At 35.8% G+C, this 25442-nt stretch overlaps 2 protein-coding genes across 5 annotated transcripts; one reads left to right on the forward strand and one right to left on the reverse strand.

Annotated features, from left to right (window-relative positions):
* The first annotated feature begins 15458 nt into the window (after positions 1-15458).
* On the forward strand, positions 15459-20585 carry LOC110881909 (3-isopropylmalate dehydrogenase, chloroplastic). Its single transcript, XM_022130048.2, has 7 exons — positions 15459-15759; positions 16717-17037; positions 18294-18455; positions 18541-18615; positions 18699-18808; positions 19234-19306; positions 20128-20585. Exons 1-7 carry the CDS (start codon positions 15589-15591, stop codon positions 20317-20319), a joined length of 1104 nt encoding a protein of 367 aa, XP_021985740.1. The 5' UTR covers positions 15459-15588; the 3' UTR covers positions 20320-20585.
* A 1209-nt stretch (positions 20586-21794) lies between these two features.
* On the reverse strand, positions 21795-25221 carry LOC110881889 (protein NUCLEAR FUSION DEFECTIVE 6, mitochondrial). 4 transcript variants are annotated; one of them, XM_035975554.1, is made up of 4 exons: positions 25027-25221; positions 24801-24922; positions 22918-22974; positions 22426-22603 (listed from the first exon to the last, which is right to left on the reverse strand). In XM_035975554.1, exons 1-3 carry the CDS (start codon positions 25170-25172, stop codon positions 22967-22969), a joined length of 276 nt encoding a protein of 91 aa, XP_035831447.1. In that variant the 5' UTR covers positions 25173-25221; the 3' UTR covers positions 22426-22603; positions 22918-22966. The 4 variants fall into 4 exon arrangements, with proteins under 4 accessions (XP_021985726.1, XP_021985735.1, XP_035831447.1 ...); XM_022130034.2 differs by lacking the exons at positions 22426-22603; positions 22918-22974 and adding an exon at positions 21795-22047; XM_022130043.2 differs by lacking the exons at positions 22426-22603; positions 22918-22974 and adding an exon at positions 22146-22354.
* Between the last annotated feature and the right edge of the window lie 221 nt (positions 25222-25442).

Here is a 25442-nt window from a genome sequence, read left to right on the forward strand (position 1 = left end):
CTGAGAGGGACATGGTGAAGTTTGCATCACAATCCTTCAAAGGTGAGGCGTTGGCTTGGTGGGGAGCATTGATCCAGGCATCTGGGAAAGCTACCTTGTATAGTATGTCATGGGAGCAGTTTGTTGCTCTTATCAAGGAAAACTACTGCCCTCAACATGAGGTTGAGCGTATTGAATCTGAATTCCTATCCTTGGTTATGAAGAACCTTGATTGTCAAGCATACCTCACCAGTTTTAACACCTTATCCAGATTAGTACCTTACCTGGTAACCCCTGAACCAAAAAGGTTCGCGCGTTTTATTGGGGGTTTGGCCCCTGAGATCAAGGCCAGTGTGAAGGCCTCGCGACCAGTTACGTTTCGATCTGTCACCGACTTATCTCTGTCACTCACCCAAGATGCAGCAAGACAGAGAGCTCTGAAAAGTTCGGAATCTGACAAAAGGAAACAGGAAGATGATAACTCTCATAGATCCAACAAGAGGCATAAGGGAAACCGTGATGGTAAGAAGGGCTCTGAGGCCAGGAAAAATGAGAACCGATCGGGCGATAGGCCCAAGTGCAAGACTTGTCAAAAGCACCATTTTGGGAGGTGCAGGTTTGAGCAAGGATCCCAGTCCAAAAAGTGTGGGATATGCAAGTCCTCTGAGCATAGGACTCTTGAATGCAAGAAATTAAAGGATGCAACTTGTTTTAGTTGCAATGAGAAGGGGCATATCAAGACTAACTGCCCAAAGAACGCCAAGAAGGCTGAGGATGGAAAGAAGACCAACGCTAGGGTCTTTCAAATGAATGTCCAAGAAGCCATCCAGAACGACAACGTCATAACTGGTACGTTTCTCATTAATGACGTTTTCGCAAGAGTATTATTTGATTCGGGCGCGGATAAATCTTTTGTGGATAGTAAATTCTGTGAGCTATTAAGATTGCCTGTTAAAACCCTTAGTGCTAAGTATGAGGTAGAGTTAGCAGATGGTACCTTAGAAACAGTCTCGACTGTGGTAGATGGATGTACTATATCCATTAGGAACCACTCTTTTCCTCTATCCCTGCTACCCTTCAAATTAGCTGGTTTCGATGTAGTATTGGGTATGGATTGGTTATCACATAACCAAGCCCAGATCGTATGCAGTAGAAGGCAAGTAATAATCAAGACTCCAACTGGTGAGTCTCTCACTATTCAAGGAGATACTCGTCATGGATTGCCTAAGCAGTTGTCTATGCTCAAGGCATCCCAATGTTTGAAGAATGGTTGTGTCATCTATATGGCACAGGTAACCATTGATGAACAAAAGCCGAAGATTGAAGATATCCCCGTTATATCTGAATACCCTGAAGTATTTCCAGAAGAACTGCCTGGTTTGCCACCAGACCGACAAGTAGAGTTTAGGATCGATATTATTCCTGGAGCCGCACCGATTGCTAGGGCACCGTATAGACTAGCGCCAACGGAGATGAAGGAATTGAGAACACAGTTAGATGATTTGCTGGCTAAAGGTTTCATAAGACCTAGTTCGTCTCCTTGGGGAGCACCAATTCTATTTGTCAAGAAGAAGGATGGTTCGATGCGTCTATGTATCGACTATCGAGAACTCAACAAGGTTACCATTAAAAATAGGTATCCTCTACCCAGGATCGACGATCTATTCGATCAACTTCAAGGGGCAAGCTACTTCTCCAAGATAGATCTGAGATCAGGATATCATCAGCTGAAGGTTAAGGAAGAAGACGTTCATAAGACTGCGTTTAGGACTCGTTATGGCCACTACGAGTTCCTAGTGATGCCTTTCGGGCTCACAAACGCACCTGCCGCATTCATGGATCTCATGAATCGCGTTTGCAAACCTTACTTGGATAAATTCGTCATAGTTTTCATTGACGACATTCTCATTTATTCCAAGAGTAAAGCTGATCACGAGAAACACCTCCGCAGTATTCTAAAGCTGCTTCACCAAGAAAAGCTGTATGCCAAGTTTTCCAAATGTGAGTTTTGGTTGAGAGAAGTCCAATTTCTTGGACACGTGGTCAGTGAGCGTGGTATTCAAGTGGATCCCGCTAAAGTTGAAGCCGTCATGAATTGGCAAGAACCAAAGACACCTACGGAAATTCGCAGTTTCCTAGGTTTAGCTGGATACTACAGGAGATTCATCGAGAATTTCTCAAGAATTGCAGCACCCCTAACTTTGCTGACTCGCAAGAATAGTAAATTCAGTTGGGGGCCTAAGCAGCAAGAGTCATTCGATACTTTGAAGCAGAAATTAAGTAACGCTCCTGTGTTGACGTTACCTGATGGTATTGATGAATTTGTAGTCTATTGTGATGCATCACACACTGGGATGGGTTGTTTGTTAATGCAAAAAGGCAAGGTCATCGCCTACGCTTCACGACAATTGAAAGTGCATGAGAAAAATTACACCACTCATGATTTAGAATTGGGTGCTGTTGTATTTGCACTAAAGTTGTGGAGGCACTACCTGTATGGCACGAAGTGTGTGATCTACTCTGATCACAAAAGCCTGCAACACCTGTTCAACCAGAAAGAATTGAATATGAGGCAGCGAAGATGGATGGAAACTCTAAATGACTATGATTGTGAAATAAGATACCATCCAGGCAAGGCCAACGTAGTCGCAGATGCCCTCAGCAGGAAGGAAAGGATAAAGCCAATCCGAATCAACGCCAAAAGCATTGAGGTCAGGAATGGTCTGCATGAAAGGTTGTTAGCTGCACAGAAGGAAGCAGTGCTAGAAGCTAATTACCCCAATGAGAACCTAGGAGTGACTGAAGAACAGTTATCCTATGGCAAGGACGGAATCTTGAGATTGAATGGAAGAATATGGGTTCCTATTTATGGAGGTCTTCGTGACGTCATCCTTAAGGAAGCCCACAGTTCTAAATATTCCGTCCATCCTGGAGCGGATAAGATGTACCAGGATGTGAAGGCAAATTATTGGTGGATAGGCTTGAAAAAGTCTATAGCCACCCATGTGGCTAAATGTCTGACATGCGCTCAAGTCAAAGCTGAGCATCAGAAACCGTCAGGTTTGCTACAACAGCCTGAAATTCCCACCTGGAAATGGGAGATGGTAACGATGGATTTTATTACCAAGTTACCTAAAACGCCAAAGGGAAATGATACTATTTGGGTGATAGTGGATCGACTGACTAAGTCAGCTCATTTCCTACCCATTAGAGAAACTTTCAGTTCTGACATGTTAGCCCAATTATATATGGATAAGATAGTAGCTCTACATGGCGTACCGGTATCCATCATCTCTGATCGAGATACCAGATATACATCTCACTTCTGGAAAAGTTTCCAAAGGTCTCTAGGTTCGCAACTGAATTTCAGTACGGCTTATCATCCGCAGACGGATGGGCAAAGTGAGCGTACTATTCAAACCCTAGAAGACATGCTTCGTGCATGTGTGATAGACCTAGGAGGAAGTTGGGATAGACATCTGCCTCTAATCGAGTTCTCATACAATAATAGCTACCACACCAGCATTAAGGCTGCGCCTTTTGAGGCTCTATATGGTAGAAGATGCAGAACGCCCATTTGCTGGGCCGAGGTAGGAGACGTTCAAGTATCAGGACCGGAGTTAGTCCTGGATACGACTGACAAAGTTACCCAAATCATTGAGCACCTAAAAGCTGCCCGTGACAGGCAGAAAAGCTATGCCGATGGTAAGCGAAAATCCCTCAAATTTGAGGTCGGCGATAAAGTTTTGCTCAAAGTGTCTCCTTGGAAGGGAGTAATGAGATTTGGGAAGAAAGGTAAGCTAAGCCCAAGATACATTGGACCATTCGAAATCATCGAATGTGTAGGATCAGTGGCTTATAAGTTAAACTTACCAGAAGAGCTTAGTGGCATTCACAATGTGTTCCACATCTGCAATTTAAAGAAATGTCTGGCTGATGAATCGCTAGTCATACCCCATACAGATGTGCATATTGATGAGAGTTTGAAATTTATAGAAAAACCTGTGTCAATTGAGGACCGACAGGTAAAGAAACTTCGGAGGAAGTATGTGCCCATTGTCAAGGTCAAATGGGAGGGCCGTAGAGGTCCTGATTATACGTGGGAGTTAGAATCCACGATGAAGGAGAAATACCCTCAATTATTCCAATAAATCTCGAGGTCGAGATTTCTTTTAAGGGGGTGAGGATGTGACACCTCGGAAATTCTTGTCCAATTAAATAAAGACACGTGTCCTCTGCGACAGACGTGTCAGAGAAACCGGGTTTAATAAAGAGATATGTGGTAGGACTTAATTAAAAAGGGGCGTCATGTATTTTAAATTACCGCTGAACGACCCAAGGGCGACATGTTATTAAATCACCTCTGAGCGACCCGACATTTTATAAATCCCAAGATCCTTAAATCAGTTTATGATCATCTCGTACAATAACCGGTTGTTCTCAATAAATAAAGTTCATCTTTATTAAGGACTATGGAAATGAAGGTTGTTACTACTCCTAAATTTAATAAGATCCTTGTGATTAACATTAGTTATATAATGGCCAACTTCTATAAAAAACTTCAAGACCCATTCCTTTGAAATATCCGTCAAATTGTCAAGACCTTTGTGAATAAATGAAATAGGGGACATGTAAGAGTCTTCTCCTCATGCAAAGGTTGGTCAGATGGTCCCACAAGCTGCAAAAGATAGGCATGTTTCGGTTTTGTAAATGCATGGTCAAGACTTTAAAGTTGCAAAATTTTTGTCTTCTGGTCATCGCTTACGGACCGCAAGGCCTTTGGCTTACGGTCCGTAAGCAGGGTATATAGATTCTGTTCCGCATGAACGGTTACGGACCGCAAAGCTCTAGACTTACGGTCCGTAAAGAAGGCACCTGAACTATGTTTCAGTAAAGTTGGTTACGGATCGCAAGGCATGTAGCATACGGTTCGCAAGAGGTCCTTACAGACCGTAAAGCCTCAAGCTTACGGTCCGTAAGACCGTCGCTGGCAGTATGTTTTGGACAGCTGCCTGTCCATTGCTTGTAACCGACTTAAATTGTAAAAATTGAGTTACTATGGGCTGCATAGGCTGTTTATAGCCCCTTAGGGACAATTGTAATGATCTTATATCAACACTAGACTTGCTTGGCTTGATCCAAGAGTCTTGGGTTCCCTATATAAAGAACTTGACCTTGAACATTTGAGCTTTGCTCACTTGGGAAGTTTGGCTAGGCACTTCTGGAAATCCTCTGGTCATCAAGGCAATTTCTTAAGCTCTCTAATCCATCTTAGGACTCTTGTAAGTGTCCTTAACCCTCTTTAATCCTTTCTAGCTTAGTTAATTAAGCGAAAGTCAAACCGTCGTAATTAAGGTTTGACTTCGTGATTAAGCATAATGTACCTTGTCTAATCACGAATTAAAAGTACCTTTAGGAAGGTAATTAAGTGGGTAACAAACCTTTAAAAGGGTATTTCCAGATTCCCACTCTAAGCATGTTAATTGTCGAGTCAAAGCTAATTAGAAAAAGTCAACAGAATGCTTATCTTTGAATTAACGCATAATTAGCAATATAGGTTGTATGTAACCTGTTTGAAAATTTATATAACTTGGTAATAAGTGTAAGAACATGTTTCAACATGTTCAACTCGACAATTTTTTGTTTAGACCCGGTTCGGAACCGAAAGTCGCATAGTTTGACTTTCGCTTTGACTTTCAGTTCTGACCCGTTTTAGGCAAGTTTGAATCTGCCTTAGAGCTTCTTTTGGACCTATTAACATGTTAGTATATCCTCCTGTGATTACACAATATGGTTCATTAGATATTTAGTTCGTATGCATGTTTCCGCTAAAAGCCCATATGTTGACCATTATGCCCGAATGTCCAAGAATCATAATTTTTGAAAATGTAAAAGGGTAGACACCTTAGTTACTGAAATATAAAGTTGTCCCCAAAATTTGACATCAATTTGAGGTCTAGATTAAGAGTTATGCTTATTAGCGTAAATAGAGGCTTTCTTAGTAAAGTATTAGCGTAATTAACGCATAGCCTATCTAAACCCGAATTTTTATGCCAAAACTTTATACCCACTGTTATAAAATAATATTTTAGGATTTTTGGAGATTTTTATTTATTTTTAGGCTGAGCTTAACCTAGTGTTTTAAGCTTATTTCGGCTTATGCCGGTTTTACCCTTTTCGGTCATAAAATGAGTTTTACAAATCCTTTTGACCCGAAACCTTTTTCTACTGATTTGTTATATTAAAAATGATATATTGAACCTTCTGGAAATATAAAAATATCAGCTTTTCTATAAAAACCCGTAAATGGCTCCAAATCGCCTTTTTAGGCATTTTTACGACATAGTATATGTCAAAATGAGATTTTATATAAAAGGCCTAATACCTACTGATATATTTTATAAAAATATACCTTATAACAGTAGCCTAAAGTTGGAAACTCAGATTTCCCATTTTATCCTTTTTAACCTATGTAAGATTACTAAAATGCCCTTTTGAGGCGTAATTGGCGTATAAAAACATTTGGGGCATATGTGGGCATACCTTTCTGATGTTACAACATATTTTGTGCATATAATCTCAGGAAACTTGCATATGACTTATATGGTTACTCGTTACGCACTTTCGCGTTCGGATCGGCTTATGTGACTAGTTCGCGCATATTGGCCGAAACGGGTCAAACCATAACATCTAAGTCTCAAAATTCAGAATATATTCAGTTTACCCATATTATACAAGTATCCAAGCTTGTAGGGTCTAAATCATATTCTTTCCCGGTTTTCGCATTCCTCGCGATTAAACCATAGTTTACTCTTTAAAACTAACCGGTCTAAGCTTAGGCTATATATAAAGACCCGTTAGGATTCTAATAGGTTATTATAACCTTCGTTCCAGAGTAGGAGCCCAGTAAAAGACACGTGCATTTTTGAAATTGTGGTTATACTTGCTCAGGTAAATACTTTTAACTTATTTTCCCTATACGGGCTTGGGGGTACGGTATGTAATATACCGCTTGGTCGGGCGGTTGGTTCCATCTCATTAGTAGATGGGTATTACCAATGGGACCCGTTTGAAAATCTGGTGTTGTTTGTTTCTTGTACCCTTGGGAGCTTAATGACCATGTCCCGGATATCCTTGGCATCATTTTTGGCCACGACCTCGACAGTCGGGTGTAGGCGTACACCCGGTCTTATGTCTATTATTTTTAAGGTATTAACGTTGGCTTCCCGCCGCGGACTTATACCATGTGGTGTGTCATTTAACCTTAAACCCGACACGACTCGGGCGACTGAACGGTCAACAAACATGTAAATCTTTTACAAGTTTAACTCTGATTAATTATTCCCAAGTTATAAAGAGTTTTGTGCCTTGTGCATTTAAAACCAATTTTTCAAATGTTTTCAAAATGAGTCAGTTAAATTGTATTTACCAGTGCAAACTGACGTATTTTCCCCAAAAAGATTAAGTGCAGGTGCTATACGGAATAGGCTGGTTTCTCCTTAGCATCGTAGAGTCTCGCAAGCTTTTGGGATGCATAATCTGTTGAACAATTACTTTCTTTTTACTTCGATCCGCCTGTGGATCTATTTTGACTGGTTGTGATACTTGATATTACAATTAATAGTTGAAATAAATCTATTTTCATTTGCTTCCGCTGTGCATTATAATTTGTGTTGTTTGACATATGATGATATCAACTACGTCACGGAATCCCCCACCGGGCCCACCGGTGACACGTGGAAATTAGGGGTGTGACAATAATAATAATAATAATAATAATAATAATAATAATAATAATAATAATAATAATAATAATAATAATAATAATAATAATAAGGTAGAGGATCCTGTAAAAAGTGTGAGAAGTGTATTATAACGCTATATATAATACTATATAACACCATATAAACATCGTATAACAATATGTAACACCATATAATGCCATATAACACTATTTAACACTATATATCATTATATAATAAATATAACACTATAGTTTGTCTGATAGCATGTCTATGATAGATGTATAGTGTTATATTTGTTATATAATGTTATATAGTGTTACATATTGTTATATGGTATTATATGGTGTTACATATTGTTATACGGTGTTTATATGGTGTTATATAGTATTATATATAGTGTTATAATACATTTCTCACACTTTATGCCCTTTTTACACTATCCTTACCCATAATAATAATAATAATAATAATAATAATAATAATAATAATAATAATAATAATAATAATAATAATAATAAGGTAGAGGATCCTGTAAAAAGTCCAACTTTTGTGAGAAGTGTGAGAAATAATTTGGGAATGACAAGTGTCCCTTATCTTAATTAATTCAAAAGGGTATATTAGTACTTATCCATTCTTATCAATTAATTGATTTCCAAAGATAACTGCCAAAAATATCAGGCGATATATTAGGGATGTGATTCGAATTCGATTTGTTCTATTTATTTAATTGTTTACGGTAAGTTCTTGTTGTAGTGTTATATTCCCCAGTCAATAGTGTTATATTATGTACATGTATCTTTAATCTCCTTTTCATAGTGTTTTATCACCATCAATAGTGTTTTATTCTGTATAGTGTCTTACAGTAAACAGATAGAGTTATGTCTTTCTATAGTGTTTTATCATGTAATATATTGTTACTTTTCATAGTGTTTTATCCTCATCAATAGTGTTTTATTCTGTATAGTGTCTTACAGTAAACAGATAGTGTTATATCTTCATATAGTGTTTTATCATGTAATATACTGTTCCTTTTCATAGTGTTTTATCCCCCATCAACAGTGTTTTATTTATGTATAGTGTCTTACAGTAAACAGATAGTGTTATATCTTCCTATAGTGTTTTATCATGTAATATAATGTTCTTTATAGTGTTATAAAAAGTTGTTGTGAAGGAAATCGAAGAATTTATTTCAGTACGAGAAATTCGCTGATTTTTAGGAGACTGAAGGGGGTTTTGAAACAGTTACCATAAATTCGCTGATTTATAGGAGATTGATGGGGATTTTGAAACGGTTACCATATTTGAAACGTTGGAAAAGTCACTATTGCCCTTTAATTTTACATAAGGTCCTTCTAATTAAAACACAATTTACATTTTATACCCTATTGATCTCAACCATTAGATCAAATATCCAATGGTTTAAAACACTTTTTACCCTTCTCACATTTTAGACACTTTTTACCATATCCCTACCCATAATAATAATAATAATAATAATAATAATAATAATAATAATAATAATAATAATAATAACAATAATAATAACATTAATAATAACAATAATAATAACAATAATCTATATATAATTAAAAATTTAGTTATATGAACTATTTTACAACCTTCATTAATGAGACTCTTAAATACATGAGTCTCTTAAATACATTCTTTCTTCAAATTAAATTTAGTTATATGAACTATTTTACAACCTTCATTAATGAGACTCTTAAATACATGAGTCTCTTAAATACATTCTTTCTTCAAATTAATATATATATTTAAAAATTTAGTTATATGAACTATTTTACAACCTTCATTAATGAGACTCTTAAATACATGAGTCTCTTAAATACATTCTTTCTTCAAATTAAATTTAGTTATATGAACTATTTTACAACCTTCATTAATGAGACTCTTAAATACATGAGTCTCTTAAATACATTCTTTCTTTAAATTAATAAAATTAATATTATAATTGTAACAAATTAGACTTAAAATAAAATTAAAGATAACGTAACTGAATTAATGGAATTAAAGGAATAAAAAACTTTAAACATTTACTTTAAAATATATGTGTGTTATAGAATTAAAGGAATTTTAAGAACAACTCTTCATCTCCTTTTGTTAGACTTAAAATAAAATTAAAGATAACGTAACTGAATTAATGGAATTAAAAAAGAAATTAGAATTACAATAATTAAAGATAATATAACTGAAATAATAGAATTAAAGTAACTGAATTAATGGAATTAAAGGAGAAATTAGAATTACAATAATTAAAGATAACATAACCGAAATAATAGAATTAAAGGAATTTTAAGAACAACTCTTCATCTCCTTCCATCATTTGGTTGACCCCAAGTCTCAATATATTCTTCCCATTCGATGCGTTTCTACAATCAACAACAAACAAAACAATTTCGAAGAGGGCATTATCAGAGGTTTCTTCTACTAACTACAGAGAATACAAAAGACTTCTAACAACGCCGGTTTCGGGCCCAGTCAACGGGTCAAACAAGATCCATATTCCCAAACAAGAGTGCACGAGTTCAGTTGGGTCATATGATCCAATTCTTGAAGTAATAAATCTATCCGATGATGATGAAGTTGAATCTCCATGTTCCAAGACCGATACATCGGCCAATAAATCGCAAACGACACGTGAGTCCACTATGGTCGTTGAGAATGTTTGTGGTGAATTTGGATCGGTGGATGAAGATTGGTTTGAGAAATACGGAGGGATGATTGTTGATGAGAATGGGTTTCTTCTTGGTGAATTTAGACGATTGGATGAAGAGCTTTACGTTAATATAACCGTAGACTGAATATTGATTCATGATTCTGGTCTGTAAGTTGTATCTGCATTTAAAAAAAATACATATGAATTGAAAGTTTTGGTGATAAGTTGTCGGTATCGCATTTGTCTATGTTTATGTTTCATATCATTATATCAACTTTTTACAACCTTATTAGCCTGTTAAATATGTGAGTTCAAAAGTAAAAAAAACGTATAGAAAAACGTATTTATTTTATTCTCACCGGAGCCACAATTTGCAAGTTGTTAACATAACTATAGTTTGAATAGTCTTCCCATATAGCCCAACCATCATCATAACCTATAAGACCCATATGACTGGTTAGAGATTAAACATAATCCGACAAAATCATAAGATCGCAGAATTAAAACATCCATGTTATATGGTTTTTGACAATTATGACCTCCATAATAGTAGGTCTGTTCTTGAGGAGCCCTCCATCTCCAAACACCACCTACACTTTGCTGGTCACCCACCCCCATCAAGCACCGGCCGTCGCCACCACTCAGACGTTCCATCTCCGTCGCCGGTCACCCACAAACGTACCCAATCGCCGCTGGACACCTCTTCTGCCGCACACAGTCATCATCACCGGCAGCGACTGAAACCAGATTGTTACTCAAAAGTTTAACAGTTCATCCCTCTGGTTCAATCAAAGTCTACAAATGATTATTCCGACGACTGCGGTAAGATTGGATCAAGGGTTCTCATTGTTTGAGCTCAAGTGGCATTAGTAACAGGTTCTTCCTCATGTAAACTGAATTTCTTCAACCAATAACACACAGGGGAATCTTTAAATACCTTCAGGTGCTCTTCATTCGAATCCATACCTTATACCTACTAATTCTATCATGTTGGATTTGATTGATTATGGTTTGACCTTTGGTTACTAATTCCCTTAGTAAACACTGTGTTTCTGGATTAAATTTGTGATTTATTTAGAAACTGGATTTTAGGGTTAGGGTTCTTAACTTCTAATCTTTTAATTTCAATTCCTTTTTCACTCCTGTGTTTTTTTTAATTCCTAATTCAATTCATTTTCATACCACTAGGATTCTGCTACCGAACCAATCTGAGTTAAGTACCGGCGGCTAAGGTAACAATCAACGAACCCTATCTGTGTCGTTTTCAATTATATTGTTTTGTTTGGATTTGAAGTTTTCTTGATTTGGGTTTTTATAACTTTGAACAGAGGTGTTTGATCTCATAAAATATTTAAAATATTTGGATTATGTGTTTGTGTTTTGGATGATATAGATGTGTAATTTTTATGCTCTTATGTTGATTTCTAATTTTTAGCATTCGTATAGTCTGTTTCTGTTTTAAAATTAGGTGAAGATGATCTGATTGTTTTTGGTGTTGACTGTTTAGGAACAAATGAAGGCGTTAAGGGCTAGGGTTATCGAATGGTACATAAAGATGGAGGACCAATGAAGTCAAACGCATACGCAATAGCCAAGATTGGTTCAGGCTGACATGTGGCAGTGGGAATTGCATGAAAGGTGTGTGGCGTAAAGACAATGATATGTGGTGTGATGGGTGCGAAAACCCCGTTGTCTTCCCCAGAGCAAGGTTTGTTTATAAAAATATTTAGTTGTCTTAATTTGTAGCCATTCTCATGCAGGCTTATAACTAAAAATAAAGTACAAACCTTGCACAATTTCAGGGTAGAACTCGAGGTTTTTGACTCAACAGCCGAAGCTGCCGTTGTCTGCTTTGAAGACACCGCCCAACGCTTGACAAAGACCACTGCTCATAGTATACTCACAGCAGAGACTGGCCTGTCACGCGTCTACAACCTTTATTCCACTGACATACAGGATAAGTTCACTCCGGTGATGGTAAGGAACGCTGATGGAAGCATTTCAACACTGCCCAATTGTTTGCACTCTCTTGTGGGCAGCACTCAGACCCTCCAGCTTGATTCGTGTACATATTATGATCATGGCCATTTTGAATCCTTCAACTGCAAGAATGTCCTGCTAGATGGAGATGGTTGTAAGCCCTTTGGTTCTTCCACACCTCCATCGATCCACGCTAAAGACAAAGGGGTACTACCCATTCCGACACCAATTAAGCGCGTTGAACCGATCGTAAGGTATATATCGGCTTACACTTTATTCGTGCCCTGTTTAATAAACCATTTTAATTAAAGATGTGCTACTTACCTTTCTCCTCGATCTGAAATATTATTTACATACCTGGTATATGTTTACTCTATTTTAAAATTAGGAGGCTACCACAGTCGGAAACTTGAGTTCGTAAATATAAAAGTGCATTGTTCTACATTAAAAATATAAAACTTTCAACTATAATTGATTGATTTCCATAAACAATGTAGTTGTGCATATTTATTTTTGGATAACCGTCTACATAACTTTTTCGTGCTTTTCCTTCGTAGGCCTGCTTATGCAGATTCGGATTCAGAAGAAACAGTTGACAGTGACCCATATGAAAGGTATACCGTCTGCACTTGGTGTTAGTAATGAAAACCCGTGCTACTTTTCGATGCATATATACGTAAACATAGTATACCATTTTTAATACTTTTCTTTTTGTTATTTCACTGCAGTCAGTTGGCTGGTGATGGGATTGGGGATGACGGTGGCATGCGTTAGTTAAAGTTTGGTCTATGTGTTATCCAATAAGATAGGAAGGCATGCGAGAGTTTATGCGTTTTTCTTTTTTCTGTTTCATGTTTTTTTCCTTGGAAGACATCTTTTTACACTTCTTTTTTGCCGGCAAGTTTTGCCAACGAAACAACTTATGGTCCATGCTTTAATAAAGTTTAAGCACGCCCCTTTGTAGGCGTATTGTCTTACATGTTATGCACCGGCCGTGTAAAACGTCTTACCACAAACAAACAATAGCTATTATTCATGCCGTGCATCGCACGAGCTTTCTCCCTAGTAATATATATAAGAGTTGGGTCACTTAAATTTTGAGAACCGTTTTGTCACAATTAGATATGTGATATCATGATATAGCAACGATTACCATTTATACAGTAGAAAAGAAAGTATAAAATGTATCTTAATCATCCATGAAAGTACCATTCAATGTTAAAAGGCGGTTTCTTATGGTTTTGAATATCGAATGGTACTAATTTAAACTCGAAATTCTTTTAAAAGCCACTAGGTTATAACCCCGTGTATTACACGGGTTGAATAAATAAATTCTATATACTAAATAATAAAATAATATATCTTTAAAAACCTTCTTTATTGCACGAGTTGAATAAATATAATTTATATATTAAATAATAAAAAGACAATTTTGTACAGGTTGAATAAATGTAATTTTATATACAAAATAAAAAAAGTTATATCTTTAAAACCAAGTGTATTTCACGAGTTGAATAAATATAATATTGTTTACCAAATAATAAAATAATACATCTTTAAAAAACCTCATTTATTACACGGGTTGAATAAATGTAATTTTATATACCAAATAATAAAAAAATTACATCTTTAAAAACATGCGTATTACACGGTTTGAATAAATGTAATTTTCTGTACTAAATAATAAAAAATATATATCCTTAAAAACCTCATGTATTGTACGAATTGAATAAATCTAATTTTATACATCAAATAATATAATTACGATTTTGGCCCCATGGTTATATCACTTTTACTCTTTTAGCCCAAAAAAGATTTTTTTAACATCTAAGCCCCCAACGTCTTTTTTTCTAACCTTTTTGGCTCCTAACGTCTTTTTTTAACCCTTTTGGCCCTTAACATTTAATGGATGAGGTTAGTGTTAGGGGCCAAAAGGGTTAGAAAAAAAGACGTTGGGGGCTCAGATGTTAAAAAATTCTTTTTTGGGTTAAAAGGGTAAAAGTGATATAACTACAGGGGCCAAAATCATAATTTTCTCTAAATAATATTATAAATGAAAAAAAGATTAAACTAAATAATAATTATCTATAAGATATTAAACTAAATAATATAACGTCTTTTTTTAACCCTTTTGGCCCTTAACATTTAATGGATGAGGTTAGTGTTAGGGGCTAAAAGGGTTAGAAAAAAAGACGTTGGGGTCTCAGATGTTAAAAAAATTCTTTTTTGGGCTAAAAGGGTAAAAGTGATATAACTACAGGGGCCAAAATCATAATTTTCTCTAAATAATATTATAAATGAAAAAAAGATTAAACTAAATAATAATTATCTATAAGATATTAAACTAAATAATATTTAATAGGAGAGTTATCTATAATTAATTAAAAAAATTAAATTAAAATAATAATTATCTATAAGAGATGCCCTAATATGATGACAAGTGTCCCAAAAGTGGTTTCTTTTATTATATAGTATAGATTACCGATAGAGAAGAGTAAAACTAATCTAAACCCTTCATTGCTTTTAATCTGACCACTATGAAAGGAGTTAATTGCAGAAATGGCCCATGTGGTTTGATCATTACACATGCATGGCCACGTAAATTGAAAATTGCAAATTTGAGTTGTAAACTGTACCCTGTAACAAATCGAATCAATTCGGACCAACACAAAATTAACCCCACTATTTATTTTATGTAGAACTTGTTTAATTAAGGGGCTGTTTGTTTAGTTCTTAATTGTTCAGACCTCTTACTGATTCAGTACTTAATGGTTCAGACTGTTTGTTTCGCAAGCAGATGTCTGAATGGTTCAGACATTTGACTCTGAATGGTTAAGCATTATACTGAGTCTGAATGGTTAAGACCTCTAATCTGAATTAATCAGACATTTGCTCTGAACGATTAAGCATTATACTGCCTCTTAATGATTTAAACCTCTTGTATTCAGACCTTTTACTTATTCATAATCATAGCAAACCCAAATATGAAATACCCCTTTGAAGATTGGAATAATAACATTTTGGCTATAGTTGACCAATAACTATAATTATTTTCCCAATTTTATTAATATCTTAACACAAACCCCTTTTCCCCCAATAATGCAATAATATTCTTCTCTTCCCCTTCCTCTTCATCTCAATTTCTCAAAATTCCTGTAACCCTAATTCCGTCATCCATCATCTCTCCGGCCACTCTTTCCGATTCCGATGGCTCTGCATATCGCCAAACGCCTCCTCCGCACCCGCGCCACCACCCCTACCGTCGCACTTTTCTCAGCCGTTGATCGGAGCTTTTCCTCCACCTCTTCCGATCTGATCCGCGCCACTCTCTTCCCCGGTGACGGCATCGGTCCCGAGATCGCCGAATCTGTTAAACAGGTCCGATTTGTTTTCACGGTTATACTTTTCAACAGAGTTATGATGATTTGATGCTTTACTGTTTAGGTTTTTGTTAATTATACTGTTGTTATGTATATTAATTATTATGTTTGTGGTTTGAAATTTCGTTGTTGTGTGTTGTTTTGTTGTGAATTTAACACTGTTTGGTTGATGTAACTTACTAATTTGATTTGATATGCAGTTTGAGATCTAGGAGTCTGTTGGTTAACCTAATTGTTGGTTTTTGGATGTATAATGGAACTGCTAGCTAATGTTTTCGCTTATGTGTTGAATTATAAAAAAAATGAAGTTATGTTGTGTGTGTGTGTCAGTGTGTGTGTGTTTGCACTTGGTCAGGTGTATAAACTTGTTGTATGCATTGGGTGAAATTAAGGATAATTGGTTTTTATATCCAAGTGGTCAAATATAGAATTTAGAATTAAAAATTGGGTGCGCGTGTGTAGCGTAATCGAATTCAAGTGTTTGGAAGATGTATATGTTTAGCGTTCATGATTGATAAAATGTTAGTACTTGGTTCAGATTAAGTGTTATTTTTCTGTATAAAGTACAAGTTGAATCAATGATGAGAAGTGAAGATTACTATTAAACTTATTTTGTGTGTGTTTGCACTTGGTCTGGTGTATGAGCCTGTTATATACGTTGGGAGAACCCAGGGACATATTTTAGTTATATATGACTATATGAGAGTGATTGGGCGTTTATCGATTAAGTTTCTACACGTAGATAGTTAGAGATTACCAGGGATATTGATTATGCTATAAGTTTTTACACGGATTTTCTTCTACTGGTATCGATTTAGTATCTTCTATATTTTTTCTCTGTGCATAATAAAGAGATATTGTTTTCTTAGACTAGTAGAAAGCTCATGGAGAGGTGTAAAACTATTCTAGAATGTAACTTTTCGGTCATGTTAATGTTTTTTCCTACATTTTATAGGTATTCAATGCTGCAGAGGTTCCAATTGAATGGGAAGAACATTTTGTGGGGACAGAAGTTGACCCGAGGACCCAAAGCTATCTCACATGGGAAAGTCTAGAGTCAGTAAGAAGAAATAAAGTGGGCTTAAAAGGCCCAATGGCTACGCCAATCGGAAAAGGACATCGTTCCTTAAACCTTACGTTGAGGAAAGAACTGAATCTGTACGCAAATGTCAGACCATGTTACAGCTTACCTGGTTACAAGACTCGATATGACGATGTTAATCTTGTTACCATCCGTGAAAACACTGAAGGAGAGTACAGTGGTCTTGAACATCAGGTAAGTTTGACCCGGATTTTGGTTGTGCTTTTTCTCAAATGGGCCAAGTTTAACTTTCTTCTCAAGCGGGTCAAGTTTAAATTTTTTCTCAAACGGGTCAAGTGGTTATTTTCTAATGTAGACAACCTTTCGAAACTTTTTAATCTAAGATTCAGTTTATTATTTTACCGATATCGTTTTTCGTAATCATAACTAACACATTAATTTGTTTATAAGTTGTTTAAAATGGCCAACAAGCTTGCCACCCAACCTGTTTGACCAGTAATAAAAGTGGACCCGTGTTTAAGCTTGTAAATGAGTCGAACGAATACGAACAAAGGCATGTTCCCGTTTGTTCATTTAACTTTAACCGAACACGAACATATAATCGAACACATTTTTTGTTCATGTTCGTTTTATTAAGAAAATAGGCATGTTCGTGTTAGTTCTTTTAAAACCTAAACGAACAGTTCACAAACGTAAACGAACATAAACAAACAAACTTAAACGAACATAATTTAACAAACAATAAACACCACAAATGAACATAATTGAACAAACATAAATGAATACAAATGTACATAGAGGACTAAACATAAACAAACATAAAGTAATTTTTTATATAAATTAGTGATGCATTAATTACACGGTCAGTACCTGTGGTTTACCTATGTTGCCATTTTCATATCTATATTTTGAAAATTACACCATTAGTACCAACTTTTACAAAATGATTTACCATTGATACATCACAGGTACTGACCATGTAATTAATTCTACAACCACATGTACTAATTATGGGACAATTTGTAAAAGTTGGTACCGATGGTGTAGTTTTCAAAAAATAGGTATGAAAATGGCAAAATATGTAAACCACAGGTGCTAACCATGTAATTATATCATTAGTGATTAATTACAATGAGTTCCATTGGATAATCCATTTTTATTACTAAAAAGTTCAATTACCAATTAGTTTTATTTATATAAGTAGTTAGAAAGTTCCTTTTATGCTTAATATTTATATAAATACAAGTGCTTATGTATTTAAATTGAAGCGAACATAATTAAACAAACATAAACAAATGTGAATGAAAGAACAGGACGTGTGTTCACGTCGTTCGTTTTTGTTAAATAAACAAACTTTAACTTCCCGCTAAACAAGTTCAGGAACAGTTCATGAACGTTCGGTACTTTAGTTCGTTTACAGGCCTACCCGTGTCTACCCAAACCTTCTTCTACCATTTAAAAATCTAATGACATTTTTTTGTTGACGTTAGGTGGTGCGGGGAGTTGTCGAAAGTCTCAAAATCATCACTCGACAGGCAAGTCTGAGGGTCGCTGAATACGCTTTTTATTACGCTAAAACACATGGTAGGGAGAGAGTATCTGCAGTACACAAAGCTAACATCATGCAGAAAACCGATGGTCTCTTTTTGAAGGTCTATTTTTATTATGTTCCGTTTTCTTTTATTTTAAAATCTAATTCCATGTGGCGCTATACTGATTGTTTTCTCTCATCTGTAGTGCTGTCGTGAAGTTGCTGAGAAGTACCCGGAGATTAAGTACGAGGAAGTTGTCATCGACAATTGCTGTATGATGGTGGGAAATTTTATCTCTTTGTTTCTATACAATATCTTATCTTAATCAGTATAAATAAAGATGAATTTATTTTCAATTTACAGCTTGTGAAGAATCCAACGCTGTTTGATGTTTTAGTAATGCCCAATCTTTATGGTGACATCATCAGTGATCTGTGTGCTGGATTAATTGGAGGACTGGGTTTAACACCAAGGTATTTGCTTTTTCTTTGTTTATATATATATATATATATATATATATATATATATATATATATATATAGAGAGAGAGAGAGAGAGAGAGAGAGAGAGAGAGAGAAAGTATAATGTACTTCACGGCTTAACCTACATTAACGTACGCGACCAAATACATAACGTGCGTGATTACATTTTCGAGCATCTTAACGTGCGTGCTTATACTCCCCATGCGTGATTATCACCTCCCATGCGTGATTATCACCAAATAACTGATCCCATGCGTTATTATATGTTCCATGCGTGATTATAGCCCTGATCTGACGGTTACCATTGTCGCGTACGTGAAGTATGATAAGCGCTTTTGTATGTTAACCTTTCTCTCTCATATATATATGTATCTCTCTTTACTATATGGAATTTAAATACATGACATCATCCTCAGCTTAAACATTGGAGAGGGTGGTATTGCTCTTGCTGAGGCCGTTCATGGTTCAGCTCCTGATATTGCTGGAAAGGTTAGCGTCGATTTTATTTCATCATTAAGCATTTTATATGTGTAGTCAGGGTTGGGTTTTTTTTTCATCATAGTTCTCGTCTTCCAAGTGATTCTAATTTTGCAGTTAATATCACTGATATATTGGTTATCGGTCCCTTGGTGAGATATCAGTACAAAATACCGGTCAGAATATGGGTACCGATATTATCGGCGATATTGACTGAAATTTTTATCGATATTGGACCGGCATTTGACAGATATATCACCGATTTTCCTGATAGTTCTACACTTCTACCATATGGCTTTCTTCTTATTGCTACTACTAGTGTTTAAGTCCTAATTGTTAATTGTTAGTGTTTTAAGTCTTAATGAGTTCCTACTTGCTACAATTGAAAGTGTTGCAAGTTGCAAAAGGTTAATTTGTAAATGGTAGGAAAGTATGCTGAATTGTTAGTGCTAAATTTCTATATATATAAATTCTGCATGGTATGAAATTACCGATATCTCAAATAATGGTCCTTGACCGATATCCTTTTTTTTTTACCGCATTAACTACTTAGTATGAGAATCACAAAATGGCATGTTAATTCACGTGGGATTAAGTTCATTCGTAAGTGAATCGCAAAAAATGGTGCATCCTACGTAAAAAGTAAAAGTTAAATCACATTTCTTTATAGTTAACCATTTAAAGTTTAAACAGTTGTTGGTCTATTACATTCCTTTGCACTTATACTAGTGTGTTTATACTATGAGAAGCTTTTTTCTTGAGCTTGTGAGATATTATTAAATTAAACACTATTCATCTTTTAATCATCACCATAATTTTTCTTATATATGTAGAATTTGGCAAACCCGACCGCTTTATTACTAAGTGCCGTATCAATGCTTCACCATTTGGACCTGAATGAAAAAGCCGATAAAATCCAAGATGCGGTTTTGAAGACAATCGCAGAAGGCAAGTACCGAACTGGCGATCTAGGTGGCCAATCAACAACCTCGGAATTTACAAAAGCGATCATCGATCATCTTTGAGCATTAAAGATGGTGCAAATTGCATATAAAGTTTGATTCCATTTTTCTTACACTAATTTTCCATTCATGTACTATTTGGAGTTGTGGAGAGGGGAATTAGACCACAACAAGATTTTTTGGTTTTGTTATTTGAGTAAGGATATAAAGATAACTGCTCAAAAGCCAGGTTATGCAGTTGACATATGCTTTTCTATTGGTTGGTTATTTGTAAGTTATGAATAAATTTCATCACTTTGAGGTTGAGGTTTTCCTCATCTTTTCTCTAACTGCTTTTAGAAAATACTTTGATGACACTTTGCCATCAGTTTACTATGTTCGATAGTTAATTAGCGTTTTTATTTTTGATATTTTTTTATTTTTATTTGAGATAACCGTGACAAATAAACCCAATTCAAGTATTCCCAATTTCATTAGTATACTTCGGGTGGATCTTCTTAATGTAATGATGAAAGTGTGTTCATGAATGTTTGCGTTCGTTTGTGTTCGGTACCTAAAATTAACAAATGAACACAAACCTGTTCATATTCTTAATGAACGAACACGAAAAAAAATCTCGTCCGTTAAGTGTTCATGAATTGTTTGTAAATACAAGTATTTCCTTAACAAACGAACACAAACAAAGCCTTGTTTGTGTCCCTTCGATTCGTTTGCAGTTCTATACACCATAGCTGATGAATGCGCTTTAATGTTAACTAGTGGTTTACCACCGCGTGTTGTGGTGGTTAGGTGGTTTGGTTTTAAACATCAAAATGTATGCTAATAAAAAAAACACCCGTAATGATGGTTAACGTAACGATTTGTGCAAATAGAACGAACACAAAAGTATATTTTAAAAAACAAAAGAAACAAACATAAATTATATTGAAATATATAAAATAAGTACCATCTATACGTATAACAAATAAAAGAGTTATTTAGTTAGCTAAAACACTAAATTCAACATTTTTAAATACCTAACACCTTAGTGAAACATCTCAAAACATATGGTGCTTGACAAAGGTGAAAAAGTTTGCTGGCAATATGTGTGAGATAAAAAGTAGACTGTACCTAATGTTAACTTTTAATATTTAGATAGTTTTACGAAAATGTTACTGCATTCATGTAGCGTATTGACCAGCGCTAGAAAAAAAGCACATAACCGTACTCGTAAACCTATGCCCCATTGCCCCTTATGCAACGATTCGGATGAGACAGTGGAGATGATCTCATCATGGCTCTTGATCCCACCCTTGTACGCCTTCTCAGTTTGCGACCTACTTGGGATGCATAATACTATATTTGGCTCAGACGCAAAAAAAAACATCGTACAAGCTATCTTGTTGATAAAATCGAGCCGGGGGTCTCACTGGAAACAGCCTCTCTAGTCCTATAGGGTAGAGGTAAGGTTGTCTACGTCTTACCCTCCTCAGACCATACCTTAGCTTTACTCATGGTGAAATTTACTGAGTACGATGATGATGTTGTATCTTGTTGTATAGTTTTTAGGTTTTCTAATAAAAATTGCCGTTAAGAAAAAATAAAGTCAAACCATGGTCAAAGATTCAAGAGGCCCTGAAGCCAGCCATTAAACAAAAGATAAAACTGGCATACAATTGTGCACTTTGCAGATCAAATCACACCAATATTCATCCACCAAGACCTTATCTTCCTGATCCAAAAAACCAACTTTATCCGAGTTCATCCGACATCGTTTCTCGAGTTCCAGATATCATGCATCATTGTTGCAAGCTGATCAACATACATCATATTAGTGTCGGTTTTCACGTCTAATCATACCATTCATCGATACTTAAAACACCCTTTAAACTAAACAACACACAAGAAATTAATATATTCAATAAGTTGTCTTTATTAAAAAAAAAAAAAGAAACGAAATTTAGTCGTTCGCATAAACTGAGATCGCTATGCTGCTTCTGCAACTCTTTAATAACATGAACAAAGATACGGGTCCCTATGGATCGAACAGCGAAGTTTCTAGAAGATTATTTTTTTTGCTTGATGCTTCTCAAAACTCATCACACGTCATCGTTGCAAGCTGATTAAACAAGAATATAATTCATAAACCGATTCGTACAAATCTCGAATAAACCATGTATGAACAGAATGTGAGCGTGTATCAACATGATTAATAAAAATACATCTGACCCGTAGCATAAAAGTCGAACACGTTTATAACAGTTAGGCTTGTTTCAAAAGTTAATATTTCATTACAAAAAAAAAAAAAAAAAAAAAATCCAAGTTATTCCATCTTTGCTTCTTGATCTTCATCTAGTCTTGTCAACGCCTACAAATGAAGCATGTACCACTTTAACAAAAGGAAGAAACGAAATTCTACTTGTGACGAGGAATATTTTACGACGGTTTAAAATATGACATGGAGATGCCCACAAGTAGACGAAAAGGCTAAAGAAAATATACACAGAGATCAAAGAAAGAAACGAATATAAGAACATTGATTTGTACAAGTACGCCAGACAGATTCTATGCGCTTCTGGGCCCGACCCTTTTTCCAGCCCGTTTATTGTCTTTCTTAATTTTTTTTTTAGTAAAACTGAAGCGAAAGTGTGAAACTATTTCTGTCCCGTAATACCAACTTACTCGAAACTCATGATGAAAAGATTATCAAGAAGGGACCTATGACGCTTCGTTAGATACCTAATCAATAAAAAAAGCCCAAAAATAATCATGAAAAGACTTTGGAGGGTTAACGGATTACGGGTAAACCGAAAATAATCACATATATAATGCCATTGAGATACAATGGAGGAATGAAAAAATTAAGAATTCGATCATCGAATCCATGATCATGATAAGTACCAAGTAAAAAGATTTGTTTAACGAAGAACAAACAATCAAATGGAGGATTCATCGAAAGGTTGTAATCCTATTATCCTAACACATAAACGGCTCTAGAATCTACTCTATCTAGTTCCACAAAACCCTATAAAACAGAGAAAGATAAGGGCGCTAGTATATAAACAAGAATTTCTTTCCTGTGCTGGTTCATAGAATTATACACAGGTGAGGCGCGCGCCTCATGTACATGGCCTTTTTTGAGCAGCAGGATGTTGCACAACAGGCTTTTCAGGTTATACATGTAGGTAATTTATATGTTAAAAATATATAAAGCTTAGAGTTAAATGCCATTTTAGTCCCTGTGGTTTGGGCCATTTTGCCAGTTTAGTCCAAAGGTTTCATTTTTCGCATGTGGGTCCAAAAAGGTTTCACCATTGTCATTTTAGTCCATTGGGTTAACTTCATCCATTATTTATGTTAACGAGAAGGGCAATTCGATTATTTTATATGGCCAAATTGTCCTTCTAGTTAACAGAATTACATATAAAATGACCGAATTGCCCTTCTCGTTAACAGAAAAAATGGATGAAGTTAACCCAGTGGACTAAAATGGGAACGGTGAAACCTTTTTGGATCCACATGCGAAAAATGAAACCTTTGGACTAAACTGGCAAAATGGCCCAGACCACAGGGACTAATATGGTATTTAACTCTAAAGCTTATTTATAGCTATACTTTGGTTAGAGAATGCTAAAAAACCTATTAAATATATAAAAAAAATATATATTCGCTTAGTGTCTCATGTACGAAAAACAGTGCGCTTTTCGCTTTCTAAAACCAAGAGCACACATATGATCCACCTAAGGGTGTGCAATAACCAAACCGTTAACCGAACAGAAAACCGGCGAAACCAAACCGAATTAACCGAAAGTCGGTTATCGGTTATTTTTGTACCATGGATTAACCGAAATTCACCGAACCGAACCATTTATATTTTCATATATTTCTAGTTTTTATTTTATACCTCCATTTCATGTATTTCATGTTTTATACTTTCATTTCATGTATTTATACCTCCATTTCATGTATTTATATTTATACATCCATTTCATGTACTTATACTTCCATTACATGTATTTCTAAGCAAAATTTTTAGCCCCTGTTTGATTTAGTTATTAACCGAAATTAACCGAACCGAACCGAAAACCGACAAACTAACCGAATTAACCAAACCAATTAACCGATAACTTCGGTTACGGTTACGGTTTATGCTAATAACCAAACCGTGCACACCCCTAGGATCCACCCTTCCATCACAATTCACATACTAAAGTTCTATCTAAAAACCCACAAGCCCAAAATGCATACAAAAGAACCCACATCCAAAACAACACAAAACCAATCAACCCAACAAACCAACTGGGGTAGCCCAGTTGGCCACCGACACCCACCTCTTCCCAGAGGTACCGGGTTCGAGTCTTGGGAGTGGCATATGTCGCCCAGGGTAAGAACTCGGCAAGGGGAATTCACCGTGGAGCTAGCTTGGTCGGGTAGCGGCTCACTCCGGCAGTTGGGAGGATCGTGTACTAAATCCCCCCCCCCCCCCCCCCCCAATCAACCCAACAAGTATAAACACATCAAACAACAAAAAGATCAAATTTTTAATAATATGAACATGAAATCACCTTCAGGGAGCCAACCATAACCATTTCTTGAAAGAGTAAGCATGGAGGTCATCAAGGATGAAGCAGTGGCAGTGTGAAAAGGTTGCAGTGATTCCAAACAAGCACTCATTTCCACTGGACAACTGCAATACGATATACATACATAACAACATGAATGTAAAGTTTATTAATTTGGAATCTTTAGTTAAAACCCAAATCAATTCAAGATTTTTGAATATAAAGTTACCGGAAAATGCGATTAGATAAGGAATTCCGATTAGGGATAGGAAAGGTGGAGCGTGCAGATTTGGATTGGGAGGCTATACGCGCCGCCGCGTGACGGACGGTGGTTGATCGGAAAACAGATCGAGCTGCCGCCGCTGCAGTCGCCATTTTGGTGTTTGTGAGACTCAGGACGTGAGGGTTTTGACACAAAATAGAGTTAAATTTGTGGTTTAGGTTATTTTACCAGTTTAGTCGAAACGTTTTATTTTTCGACTGTGGGTTTAAAAATGTTTCACCGTTATCATTTTAGTCCACTGTGGTAACTTCTTTCATTTTTTCTATTAACGAAAATGGCAATTCGGTCATTTTATACCGAATTGCTCTTCTAAAACAAAAAAAATGGATGAAGTTAACCCGGTGGACTAAAATGGCAACAGT

Source organism: Helianthus annuus, chromosome 1 (genome assembly GCF_002127325.2).
Source record: "Helianthus annuus cultivar XRQ/B chromosome 1, HanXRQr2.0-SUNRISE, whole genome shotgun sequence".
In the NCBI taxonomy this organism is placed as follows: Eukaryota; Viridiplantae; Streptophyta; class Magnoliopsida; order Asterales; family Asteraceae; genus Helianthus; species Helianthus annuus.